The 13,136-nt window shown below is 36.4% G+C and overlaps 1 protein-coding gene across 2 annotated transcripts in view; it reads left to right on the top strand.

Moving 5' to 3' along the window:
• The window catches only part of LOC123253125 (UPF0462 protein C4orf33-like), a 35,388-nt gene extending 25,203 nt beyond the window's left edge, over positions 1–10,185 (top strand). Inside the window, exons 4-6 of one of the 2 annotated variants that reach the window (XM_044682413.1) lie at positions 6,908–6,959; positions 7,073–7,272; positions 9,681–10,185. In XM_044682413.1, coding sequence (XP_044538348.1) covers positions 6,908–6,959; positions 7,073–7,272; positions 9,681–9,801 — 373 coding nt within the window. In that variant the 3' untranslated portion in view covers positions 9,802–10,185. The remainder of the gene's footprint in view (positions 1–6,907; positions 6,960–7,072; positions 7,273–9,680) is intronic. The other variant, XM_044682414.1, reaches the window with a different exon arrangement.
• The last annotated feature ends 2,951 nt before the right edge of the window (positions 10,186–13,136 follow it).

The following is a 13,136-nucleotide window of genomic DNA, read 5'->3' as shown; positions in this document are numbered from 1 at the left end:
TATATATATATATATATATATATAATACACACACATATTCTTTGGGCAAATCATGTAACCTCTCAGTGATTAAGGCAACTCTAAGATATAGAACAATAGCAAGTTGGCACTTGTAGAAAGTTTTCTCTCCAGGTCTCTCTATGCCAAATAAAAGGTGATATATCACTTTTATATGTGTGTACACCATCATATATAAATATATCTCATATATTTATTCATATATATACATACATATTTGTATACGAATTATGCTAAGTGGTTTAAAAAAGTTTTAATCTTGATGTAATTCTCATACAAGTGAAAAATACTCCAGTATTCTAATGGATAACTCAGATATTCACAGCCTGGATCCAATCCTCAAAGGAATCACAGGAAGGAAAAATGGGATCTCATGAACTAAAATTCTACAAGGGAAGCCATTGTGGGAGGGACAAGATACCTAAGAATGAAATTCTAAGGGAATATAGGGAAATAATGCCAAGGAAGAGAAAAATATTGGGAATTTCTAAAAAAGACTATGTGATTGCACAAGAAACTTAATAAGCCATCTTATATAAGCAATATATGGGGGCAGCTAGCTGGCTCAGTGAATTGAGAGCCAGGCCTAGAGACAGGAGATCCTGGGTTCAAATCTGGCCTCAGACACTTCCTAACTGTGTGACCCTGGGCAAGTCACTTAACTCCCATTGCCTAGCCCTTACCACTCTTCTGCCCTGGAACTAATACACAGTATTGATTCTAAGACAGAAGGTAAGGGTTTAGAAAAAGAAGGCAATATTCAGAAGAAGGTAGCAAAGGCAGATAACAGGGAATTAGCATAAGCAAATGACATGATCTTGTCAAAATGGTGCCAGGACTGTGAAAGCTCAGAATGAGATGATGCTAGAGAAGGAACAAGGAATACCAAAATGTTTTTGTTGTCATTATATTGTTGGAAAAAGCAAGATCAGAATAAGGACACTACCTCTTCTTAGTGGTAAATAGGATGATTATAAATGGCAATATAGAAAGGAAAGAGCTGCTCAATCTTTATTTTACTTGGATTTTCTTTTCCCAGAATGACTTTTGTAGTAGAGATGATAGTAAAAATGGTTAATAGCGATATAGATATCCCAAGATAAACCAGGAGATAGTAACAGAGCTCTTAATTCTCAAATCACCTGGCCAGGATGAACTACATCTTCAAGCACTAAAAGCAAATGGTGGATCCAATTACTGAACAACTGTTAGTAAATCATGATGGAAAGATCATAGAAAATTGGAGCAGCATAATATGATTAGATAAAGGTAAATGTCCTAATTTGTGAAAAAGGAAAGAGAACAGAGTCTACAAATTATAGCCCAGGAAGCTTGACCTCAATTCCTAGGAAAAATTTTAGAAAGTATCATTTAAAGGATGTGTAATGAAGATATAAAAAGGGAAACTGACTACAAAAAAGCTAGCACTTACAAGACCAGTGCATGCCAAACAATATTTTCTTTCTTTTCTTTTCGGTTCTTTTCTTTCTTTCTTTCTTTCTTTCTTTCTTTCTTTCTTTCTTTCTTTCTTTCTTTCTTTCTTTCTTTCTTTCTTTCTTTCTTTCTTTCTTCCTCTTTCTTCTCACTGTTACCAGTGAGATCAGAGGAAAGCTGTAGGTGTAGGCTACAAAGTATTTAAGAAACTATCTCTTGCCATTCTTATGGCAAAGATGAAGAGAAATGGGCTGTACAATAATGCAGAGCATTGCACTCAGAACTAAGTGAATCGGTGGATTCATAAAAGAGTTAATAGTTAATGTCAATGTGACACAGAAGTCTGTGCTTGGCCCTGTGCTATTAAATGTTATTTTTAAAAAATCTTTACCTTCTTCTTAGAATCAATACTGTGTATTGACTCCAAGGCAGAAGAGTGGTAAGGGCTAGGCAATGGGGGTAAAGTGACTTGCCCGGGGTCACACAGCTGGGAAGAGTTTGAGGTCAGATTTGAACCCACCACTTCCCATCTTTGGGCCTGACTCTCAATTTACTGAGCCAACTACCTGCTCCCTATTTAAGATTTTTTTAAATCGATGTTTGAATAAAGGCATAGGTATTAATCTAATTTGCAAGTAACACAAAGCTGGAAAATGCTGCTAATATGCTAGATGACAAGTTCCAAAAATTTCTCTATAGACATATCTATTAGACAATATAATAAGATGAAATTCAATAGTGATAAACAGAGTCTTTCATTTGGATGAAAAAACAACTCACACTAACTTTGAAAGGACAGAGTGGAAAACAACAATGTGTCTCAACATCATCTTAGAGTTTTAATGGAATGTAACATCCTCAGGAGTCAGAGTTGTTGTAATGGTAGTCAAAAAAGCTAATGCAGTCTAGGGATGCATTAAACAAGCAGTAACTTTCAGTTATAAGGACCCCTATTTATATACACCCTCTGTACTCTACCCTGGACAGACCACATGTAGAGTATTATGTTCAGTCACTAGAGCTATCACCCAGAAAACCAACCATTAGTGGAGCTGTGATTTGATAAGAGCTTCTAAAGGGGCTACACAGCTACTGAAAACCCAGAAAAGAAAGTCCTCCCTACTAAAGTCCAAGACTTAGTAAAGACTATATTCATGGATATACATTAATTAAGGGATATCACCATCTGATTTGTAGCTCAATCCTAAGGATCACAGAGCCTTCTAGTCTAGTTTGCTGCTGAACCTCCTCCCCCCAATCCTTAAGTGTTCTCTCAGTCTATGGGAATATGAGTTCTGTCAATGGTATTTCTGGAAACTCCAAGTTTGCCCCAGTCTGACAGAGGCAAATTTGTAGTTTCCAGAAATACAGCTGACAGCTCCTAGATATCAGAGACTGCCTTCTTTTTCTGTTTTTAGCTCCAGAACTTAGCACAGTGCTTTTCATACAGTAAATACTTAATAAATGCTTTCTTTATTCATTCATTCTACCATACTTTAATAAATAATTACAAATATATATTCTTCTCTCTATATATAGAAATATAAATGAATAAAATAATAAATGATTTGATAAACTAGAGAATGTCCAAAAGAAGTCAATCATGATGGTCAAGGGTATAGATAGAATCTATGTCCCATGAAGACTGGTAGAAAGCACTGGGGATATTTAGCCTCAAAAGAGAAGACTTAAGGTGGATCAATTCAGCTCTGAGGGGCCTCAGTTGTGATTAGACCACAATAAAGCTAAGTATACCTTTACTAAGATCTTCCAAATGGATAGGAATTTTTAGCAAGTAAGGATAGATAATATAGGTTGGACACAGTGGCAGGCCTCATATTTCCTGTCATTTCTCCTAGATCATCTTTAGTCCCAATAGAAACAAACTGTGCAAAAGTTAGCATCTAGGAAGATTAGAAGACTGCTAATCTATATTATAATAGATATAAATAATAAATAAGACTATTTGGCTTGTGGCTACTCATGTCTGGATTTTCCCTTTTCTATTTTGCAACCCTGTTATTTCCAAATAGTTAAAATTCTATCCTATTCCTTTCCTGATGGTGGAGGTATTTCCTTGTTCTATTCTATGTAAATTCTAGAATTTAGTTGCTGTCATAGAAGGTCCTGGCCAAAGCTCAATGTTGATATCTGATAGCTTTCTTAAAAGCTGTGAAGGGCTATCACCTAGAAGAGGGATTTAGACTTTTGTTTGGCCCTAAAGGACAGAGTAGCATTGGTCTGAAGTTGCCAAGAGTCCAATTCAGGCTCAATCTCAGGGAGGGCTTCCTAACAAGTGGAATTGACTACAAGGAAAATGAGCTGCCAGGGAATGTGGTCATCTTTAGAGATCTCTTTAGAGATCTTCTAATAGAGTCTGGATGACCACTTGCTAAATGTGTTATAATTGGTACTGCTTCTGGGTATGAGTTATACTAAGCCACTAAAGTCCTTTCCAATTCTCAAAATCTTTTATTCTGTGAGCCTACCTTTCCAGACTTATTGTACATTAGGTCTCATTCCACACACTCTATATTCCAATCAAATTAACCTTCTTGCCTTCTCATATCTAACATTCCATCTCCTGTCTGCCTTTGCATAGCCATTTTGTTATCATGACTGAAATTCACTTATTCCTTACTTCTGCCTCTTACAAACCTTTATTTCCTTCAGTGCTTAGCTCAAAAGCTACCTGCTGTATGAGACCTCATCCATTTGCTAGTCTCCTCAACCAAATTACTTTGTATTTACCATATATATTTTATATATATAGATATTTGTAGATATTGTTCACCCAGTAGAATCAAATATACCTTTTATCTTTCATTATGCAACATTTCAATGTCATAGATGCTTAATAAATAATTGATGGATTGATTTGCAATTTCATTGAAATGAGTATTCCCTCCATCAGTGCATATCACAACCACTACATTTTTTTTTAAACCCTTGTACTTCAGTGTATTGTCTCATAGGTGGAAGATTGGTAAGGGTGGGCAATGGGGGTCAAGTGACTTGCCCAGGATCACACAGCTGGGAAGTGGCTGAGGCCGGGTTTGAACCTAGGACCTCCTGTCTGTAGGCCTGACTCTCACTCCACTGAGCTACCCAGCTGCCCCTACAACCACTACATTTTTATCATTTTCGGTGGTGCAGTTCTTGTGTATGTTCTTCTATAGAGTCTATGCAGTGGATCTGCCAAAGTGTGGGAGGCCATATCCTCATTTTTTTTTAACACTCCATGGTTCAATTCTGGTGATGCTATGTAAGCTGTATGAGCCTTGCTTCTCTTATCTGTTGTCCTATTGCTGGGGTCAGAACAACAACATACTCCTCCGTGACCCTGAGATTAATTCTGAAATCCCTTCTCCTTTGTTTAGAGCAACAGTGGTGTGATCTTTCCCTCAAGAGGAAGTGGTTCCAGACCTTTGATCCTCCAATATTCCACAATGTTTGCCTAGTCACTTGGCTCCGGGTCATATTTGTGATCCTGTGCTTGAGTAGTTGTCTGGAGAATGAGGCTTCTTTCTACTTCACCATCTTGGCTGATATCCTGCTAACTGACTTGTCCTAGGTCATATCGTTATGCCAGGGTGCTTCTTAATAAGGAATAAAGTATTTTATTATTTTGGAAATTATTTTGGAAATAATCTTCAACCCGTTTTATAAGCCCTGCTATATGTAAATCGACATCATCTTCCTTAAGGCATTTTAGTTTGGGAGGGAGTTCTGAGATTCTCTACAAATGAAATAATACTTTTCCCCATTTTATACCAGTTTGAGTCATTTAATCAGATTCATAATTTTGATCATGCAGTGATAAAGAATTTCAGAAATATAAGGGGCCTCAATAGCCATCTAGTTTGAACCTCTACCTGAAAGAATCCCTACAACACAGTTCACAAATGATCAGTAAGCTCTTTGAGGGCAAGTATAATTTTCCGTTTGTCTTTGTAACCATAGTGCCTAACTTGGGCTGTGTCCATAGTATATCCTTAGCAAATTTTTGTTAGATTTTATTGGTCTTCTAGTCTTAGCTCAAAAGTCTACATTGAAGGGGAAAACCCATTACCTTCCAAAGTGGCTCATGCTACTTCTGGAGAGGTCTAATTGGGAGTGGTCTAATTTTTAGGAAGTTTTACCTAACATCAAGTCTAAATTTTCCTCTTTGCTTCTAGTTCTGTGCTATGTTTTATTCAAAGCACATGACAGGCAATATTAGCACAGCATGTAATTTTTTTGTCCAATTACATTTTTTAATTGTTAAAATTAATTTTTAATTGTTAAACTTTTAAAATTGTTTAGTTGTTAAAAACAATTTTAACATTCATTTTTTACAACTTTGAGTTCCACGTTACCTCCTACCTTTCTTCCTCTCCCTCCTCATTGAGAAGGCATGAAATTTATAAAGTTTATAGACATGCATCCAGACAAAATACATTTTTATATTAGCCCATGTAACTATTTTGTATGGAATTGCAATTGACATAAATGGATCCCAAACTAGGGAAAGATCGGGAGCCAAATACATTGTGATGAAGCTGTGATATAGTGCCACCATTCTAGAAATCAATTCATAATTATATGAAAAATGTGACTAAGATATCCATATTCCTTTGCCCAGAGTTTGAGTTGTTAGTCATATATCCCAAAGAAGTTAATACAAAAAAAGGCTCAGATATACCAGAATATGTAGAGTAGTATTTTTTTGTACTCCTAAAGAACTATATGCAAAGTAGATTCTGATTTTTTTGGACAATAACTAAGTTGTAGCATATGAATGTAATGGAATAATATTATGCCATAAGAAATGATAACTATAATGAACATAGAGAAACATGAGAAGATTGATAAACTGATAGAAAGTAAATTAAACAAACTAGGAAAACAATTTACACTATAACTACACTAATGTTAATATAATGAACAATAACAAAATAATTAGAATTGAAGCTCTGAAATAATTACCAAACTTGTCCCCAAAGAAGAAAAATGAAAAGATATCTCCTTTTCTTTGAAGATGTGGAGGACTACAGGTATAGAACACTTCAAATAATAGAATGTCAGGCTTTTTCAATGTGATGGTGAGTTTTGTTGAAAGGTTTCCCCCACCTTTTAAAAATCTGTTATAAGAAATGTTTCTCTGGGAATAGGAGCAGAGATATATTGGGAAATATAGGTGATTTATAAACAAAAATATATCAACAAAATTTTAATGGGAAAAAATTAATGGGCTCCTTGCTTCAAAGAGTCAAAAATTCAAAAATATCTTTGATCAGTGAATGCTTCTCTACTTTTCCTGGCTCAGGATTTTTGTTTGCTTCTTGTTTGTTATTGGAAAATTCCATTGCAAAAACTTTCACATGCACATATATGTTTTAGATACAAAGAAGAGTAAGGGAAATCTTTTTGGTTTCTTTTATAAAGTACTTACAAGGCATTTTCATTTTAATAGCCATGGGCAACATTTGGTGATCCTTCTATCTGGAAGAAGACATTCATGGAAAGTAAGTAATCAACTGCACAAGAACCAGTCCTTTCAAATATCCAGGTGTTTTCTGTACTGATGCAGATTTTCTATGTTACCTTATATGTATCTTCCATTTTCCCGTTGTTCTAGCAAGAGCTTCCTTTACCATTTGAGGTATCCAGAAGTGAGACCAAATGGGAAGGTAAAGCTCTTCTTCCTTGGAGTTATTTTCCTCCTGGTGTAGAGAAATTTAATTCTTATGCGATTCATGGATCAAAAGCTGGAAGAACTTATGAAGCACTTTACCCCATACCACAAGATGAAATACAAAAAGGACAGGAGCCTGATTTGTAAGTAGAAAATATATTCCATTGATCTTGGGATGTCAGTGCCCATTCACACTAAGTGGCCACTCTTAGAAGGAAAGAGAGAAAATTGCTTTAAGCGTTTAGTCCAATCCTTTGTACTCCCTAGTTAATATACATTGACCTGCTGACTAATACAATCTCTAGAGTAACTAGCTATCAGCTCTTTCAGACCTTTTCAGAAGGAGAAGAACCAGAATCCCAGTGATGAAGAGAGGAGCTGTTGGTGGTAGGCAAACTATTTAGGAACAGTCTCTGATTCATCCCCAAATACATGGCTTTTCCATTCAGCCCTGTCATTCTCTACAACCCCTATGTTGTCCTTTCCCACCAGGTTTTGCCTCTAAATCCATTCTTCTCTTCTCTTTTCTTCTTTTCCATCCCTCTTGGGGCTGCTGTTGCTTTTTAATTCTCTATTCCCTATGTACCGTCCCTTTAACTTTTCTCTCTCTTTTACGATTCTGCTCTTCTCTTTGGCCATTCTCTATTTTTCTTTCCAATTCAGGTCTTTACTTTCTTCCTTTATGTAACTTCTGTGCTATTCATTCCTTCTCCTTCAGGTTCTGCCCATATTACTCCAAGCATGATAGGTACATAGGTCAGTGTGACTGAATCTAGTCAAGTGAGCAGGGCCAGAGAGCCGGGAATAATTGAGTCACACACTGAGTTGGTCTTTCCTTACCCATGTTATAAACAGAACTTTCATTCCTTCATCTCTGCCCCCACCCCATGCTCTGGACACCTATACTTCATGGGAGTGACTTCTCTGCTAAGGGTACTCTTTTTCTCTTGTATTCCTTTTGCTTTCTCCCACCACCATGGACTGCCCAGACCCAATCTGGGCCATTTGACTGATCAATCCGCTTTGATGAGATAGAGGTTACCAACTCTATTCTTTCTAGTGAGATGGAGGACCACCAGACCTTATCATCTATTATGCCATTGCATTCTGAAGTCTTCTGGGCCTTACCATTTGCACTGGCTCTATAAACTCTGGACCCCTGGACATTATCATTTGATCTACTGGTATAATTTAAGGACCTCTGGGTCCTTGTCATCAGCCCTGGAGTCCTTAAGTTGTACCAGTAGGATCCTGAGACTTCTGGACCTTACCATTTCCTTTAGCTGAACTTTCTATTATTTATTATCTCTCTCAATTATAATGTGGATATCTTGAAACGAGATGTTGTTTTACTTTCTTATCTTTGTGTCCTTAGAGCTCAAGAGTTAGTGCTTAGAGGCAGCTAGGTGGCTTAGTGGATAGAGAGCCAGTTCTAGAAATGGGAGGTACTAGATTAAAATCTGGCCTCAGACACATCCTAGCTGGGTAACCCTAGGCAAGTTACTTAACTCTAAATGCCTAACTCTTACCACTTCTTCTCCCTTGGAATCTATACTTATATTGATTCTAAGATATAAGATAAGGGCTTTAAAAAAAGAATAAGTGCTTAATAAATGATTTTTAATTCATTCAGTCATATATTCACTCATTAAAATTCCTCTCTGGCCTTCGATCAGCTATCACAGGGGTCGGCAACCTTTTTGGCTGTGAGAGCCATAAAGGCCACATTTTTTAAAATGTAATTTCATGAGAGCCGTACAGTGCTCACAGTGCGCACTCCTGTAACAGCGCCTGAAAAAAAAATTGACTTTATGGCTCCTGCAGAAAGAGCCATATCTGGCCCTCAAAAGAGCCAGATATGGCTCGAGAGCCATACATTGCCGAGCCCTGAGCTATCATCTCTCTTCTGCTCTTCTGCAAAGAAGCCATATGACTCATGGGAGGCTTGGTCCATATGCAAAATTTTTTTAGTTCTACCCCCCAGTCAAGGTAGAGTAGGGCATAAATGCAATTTCTCAGGATAAAGATGCTGTACTGTATGTGAAAGAAAATATTTTTTCCTTTTTTTTATAAGTCCATGGTGGAATCTTTGTAACAGTTCATTATTCTACCTAAAAAGGGAAGAACTGTCTCAGATTTGGTAATGCAGGATAGTATGAAGTTGAGCTCTGACATATGGGGCTGAAACTTTTCAGAATAGCTTCTCAAAAAGAACAATAAGATTTGACTTCTTCCAATATCTTGAAAGAGTATATGAGGATATTTGTTTAAAGTTGCATAGGAATGAAATGTGTTTTCAAGACATTGACTGAAAAATCTTTCCCTTCTTCCTTGAGCCGGTGGAGGGTTGAGGGTGGTGTTAAACCATGATAAAGTGTTTTCAGATCAAGAGAAATTGTTCCTTTAAGATACTGTCTACTTTAGAATTTTTTAAATAGAAAATTGCCACATAAAAGATCTGACAAAATGGAAAAAATTCTCTTTTAAGACAGCTATTTTCCCTAGATTCAAAATCCATTTCAACTCCCACTCCATTTTCTTTTCCTTTTAGTCATCGCCTAGAATACTTCAAGTCTTTTAGTTTGAATACGATTTTTGGAAAGGACTGGAAACAGCCCGAATCAGACCTTTGGATGTCACAGAAGTCTATTGCAAAGGAAGAGAGTAAATAATCTCACATCTGTTGTCTGCCTTTTCGAGAAATCCACAAATTATAAAGTGTAACCTTTCAAAGGAAATTGTGAACATTTTAATGATAAATATTTGCAAAGATGATTTTCAAAAGTAAAATTTTCAAGAGCTACATTGCAAATAATGCTTAAGATGGTAAAATATTTGTGAATGGTCTTATCTCTACCAGTAAATCATTTCCTGGAGGGTAATATCCAAAAATCATTATGTTGGTGACCTTAGTCAGCAACGTCGGTACCTCTTCTCTAAGCATTTCTAGCATACCTGCCTCCATAAACTCTGGGTCAGCCCAGGACCCCATTGCTCAGTCTTTTCCCACCAATTTGAGTACTATTCCCACCTTTTAATTCAAATTCAATTCAACAAACATTTGTTAGGTGTTGACTATGATGATGGCAGCTTGATGGCACAGTACATAGAATGCTGAGCCTAAAGTCAGGAAGATCTGATTTCAAATCCAGTCTCAGGCACTTACTAGCTATATGACTTTGGGCAAATAACTTAACCCTGTTTACCTCAGTTTCCACTCTAGTCTATTTGTCAAGAAAATCCACAAAGGAGTCATGAACGTGAAATGTAAAAATATATGTGAAAGTACTGAACAACTACATTGATCACTATGTGTAAAACAGAACACTCCTTGCTGTCAAAAATTATACATTCACCCAGAGGGATAGAATACTATATACAATATCAGTAAATACAGAATATATACAGTGTAAAATTCTAGAGGGAATGCTTGTTGAATAAATGAATAAAAAGAAAGTGATAATAATGGGGGTCTGGGGAATGAGGAAAGGCCACATATCAGAGGTGATCCTGAGATGTGCTTTGAGAGAAGCTAAAGATTTGAAGAATTGAAGGTAAGACAAGAGTATGTGGCCTAGAACACCTATCTGCTTTTTAAGCTGGTGGAAATAGGATCATTGACTTAGATGAGTAAGCCCCTTGCTCAATCTACCATGCTGTGCATTATAGTATAAATAATAGAAATATTTCAGTGAGACCAAATGTAAATAAGAATTCTAATTAGAAATGAGGGATTAGGCTATGAAGTGATTTGTTTATTTAATATGCAATTGCACAAAGGAGCCCTTTAATAATATTTCTATCAAGTTCAATAAATAAGGAAATGTGAAAAATTGATGATTTTGTCAGCACAGCGGGGATTAAAGTGTGAGAATTGCCTCTACTAATGCAGAGCTATATAGTAACCTATCTATGAAGTAGTAGATAAGTCTACTGGGATTGCTGGAAGGACAGGATGCTTGAGTGAATTTCTTAGGGCCACATGACAGGTAAATATCAGTGATGGGAGTATTTGAATCTTTATTTTCCTGGCTCTAGACCCAGCACTCTTAATATCATACTGCCAAAATATCAACTGGAAATTCATTGAAGAAAACAACTTGAAACATAAATCTTGCTTTTCCCCTGAATATTCACTTGCATAAACCCTGTTCCTTTCCATATCCTCATTGGTACTACTGAAATATGGCTCTCTTAGTCTGATGAAAAAGTCAATCTGTGCTCAGTCTTTAAATTATGAGCTTTAAGAGGTGAATACATTAGAGACTTACATTTGGGAAGAGAAATGAAATTTATTGAAAAGATGCATAAGAAGAAATGTCAATCAATAGTCTTCGTCCTATCAGATAAAAATCTAGAGCATTCTGGGAATAGGGAATCTAATTAACCTGTTCATCACTATACCAATTAGTGGATATATATATATAGTGGCCCCCAATGGTTAACAACCAAGAATTAGATACCATTCAAGAGTACCATCTTATGTGCTGAATGTTGAGGCTAATTGTGTCATTCTAGGGTTTATACTTCAAAGTATATATATAGAACATGAGAAATAAGTCCTGGTAGTGATATCAGGGCCTCTCCTAGGACAGAGAGGTTCTATTTCATTTTGGTGAGAGTAGAGTACAGCAAGGCCACTCTGAAGAGCACTGATACAAGCCAACAACAAGCTCCACCAAGCTCCCCACTCTTTGAGGTTCTAAAACTGAGCCCAAGCCAACATTGAGAATATATAACCCTACTTAATTCAACAGTAGAACACCCCCACACCAACCCCTTGGAGTTTGAACCCCAGAGCAAGCTCACAGTGAGGTTCCAAGCCCCAGCACAAGGCAGGCTATAGTGTACCTGGATGGTATAAGCTAAAGGGAGGTCTGGAGACCCTTTGCAAGCCAATGGCATGGTCCTAAACCCAGCACAAGATACTGAAAAGTGCTACAGGCCCTGGGGGAAGATGGAATCAGCATTGAGAGTCAGTTTCCAGAGACCTCAGCCCACAGGCCATCATGCCATCTTAGAAGAAACTATAGATACCCAGACTAGAACTGAGGATAGCAGCAAGGAAAAACTGAAATTTAAGAGTGCTCCCTCTATTCTGAAAACAAAGCCAACTTTGAAGATAAAAATAAAAGTCAAGAAAAAGGCTGGGAAAATGAAAAAACATCAAAAAAATAAAAACTTAACCATAGAAAATTACTATGGGGACAGGGAAAAACAAGGTACAAACTCAGAGTGGAGGGAGGAGGGCAATGGGATCAAAGCAGCTACATGCAAAACTTCAAAGAACAATGAGAATTGGTCTTAGTTCCTAGAAGAGCTCAAAAATATTTCAGAAATCAAATAAAAAGAGGAACTGGAAAAATAGAGAAAAGAAATAAAAGCAATGTAAGAAAGAGTAAATAGTTTGGAAAAGGAGACACAAAAAATCCCAAAGAAAATAGTACCTTAAAAATCAGAATTAGCTAAATAGAAAAAGATACAAGAATCAAATAAAGATAAGAAATCCCTTGAAAATAGAATTGGCCATATGGAAAAAGAGGTTTAAGAATTCACTGAAGGAAAGAATTTCATAAAAATTAGAATTGGTCAAGGGAAACTAATGACTTTATGAGATGCCAAGAAATAATAAAACAAAATTTGGAAAAATGAAAAAAATAGAAGAATATATGAAATATTTCATTGAATAAAGAACTGATCTGGAAAATATTTCCAGGAGATAAAATTTAAAAATTATTGAACTACATGATATTACATCATATTACAAGAAATTGTCAATTACATCATATTACAAGAAATTGTCAAAGAAAACTGCTGTGATATTCTTGAGCAAGAGAGTAAAATAGAATTGAAAGACTAAACCAATTCTCTCCTGAATAAATTCTCAAATGATAACTCATAGGAATATTATAGCTCAATTCCAGAGCTCCTAGGTCAAGGAGAAAATACTGCAAGTAGGCAAAAAGAAACAATTCAAATATGATGGAGCAACAGTCAGGATTATATA

The sequence above is a fragment of the Gracilinanus agilis genome, chromosome 6, assembly GCF_016433145.1.
Source record: "Gracilinanus agilis isolate LMUSP501 chromosome 6, AgileGrace, whole genome shotgun sequence".
NCBI lineage: Eukaryota > Metazoa > Chordata > Mammalia > Didelphimorphia > Didelphidae > Gracilinanus > Gracilinanus agilis.
Note: the sequence above shows the minus strand (reverse complement) of the source record. Positions and strands in the feature narration are given on the sequence as shown.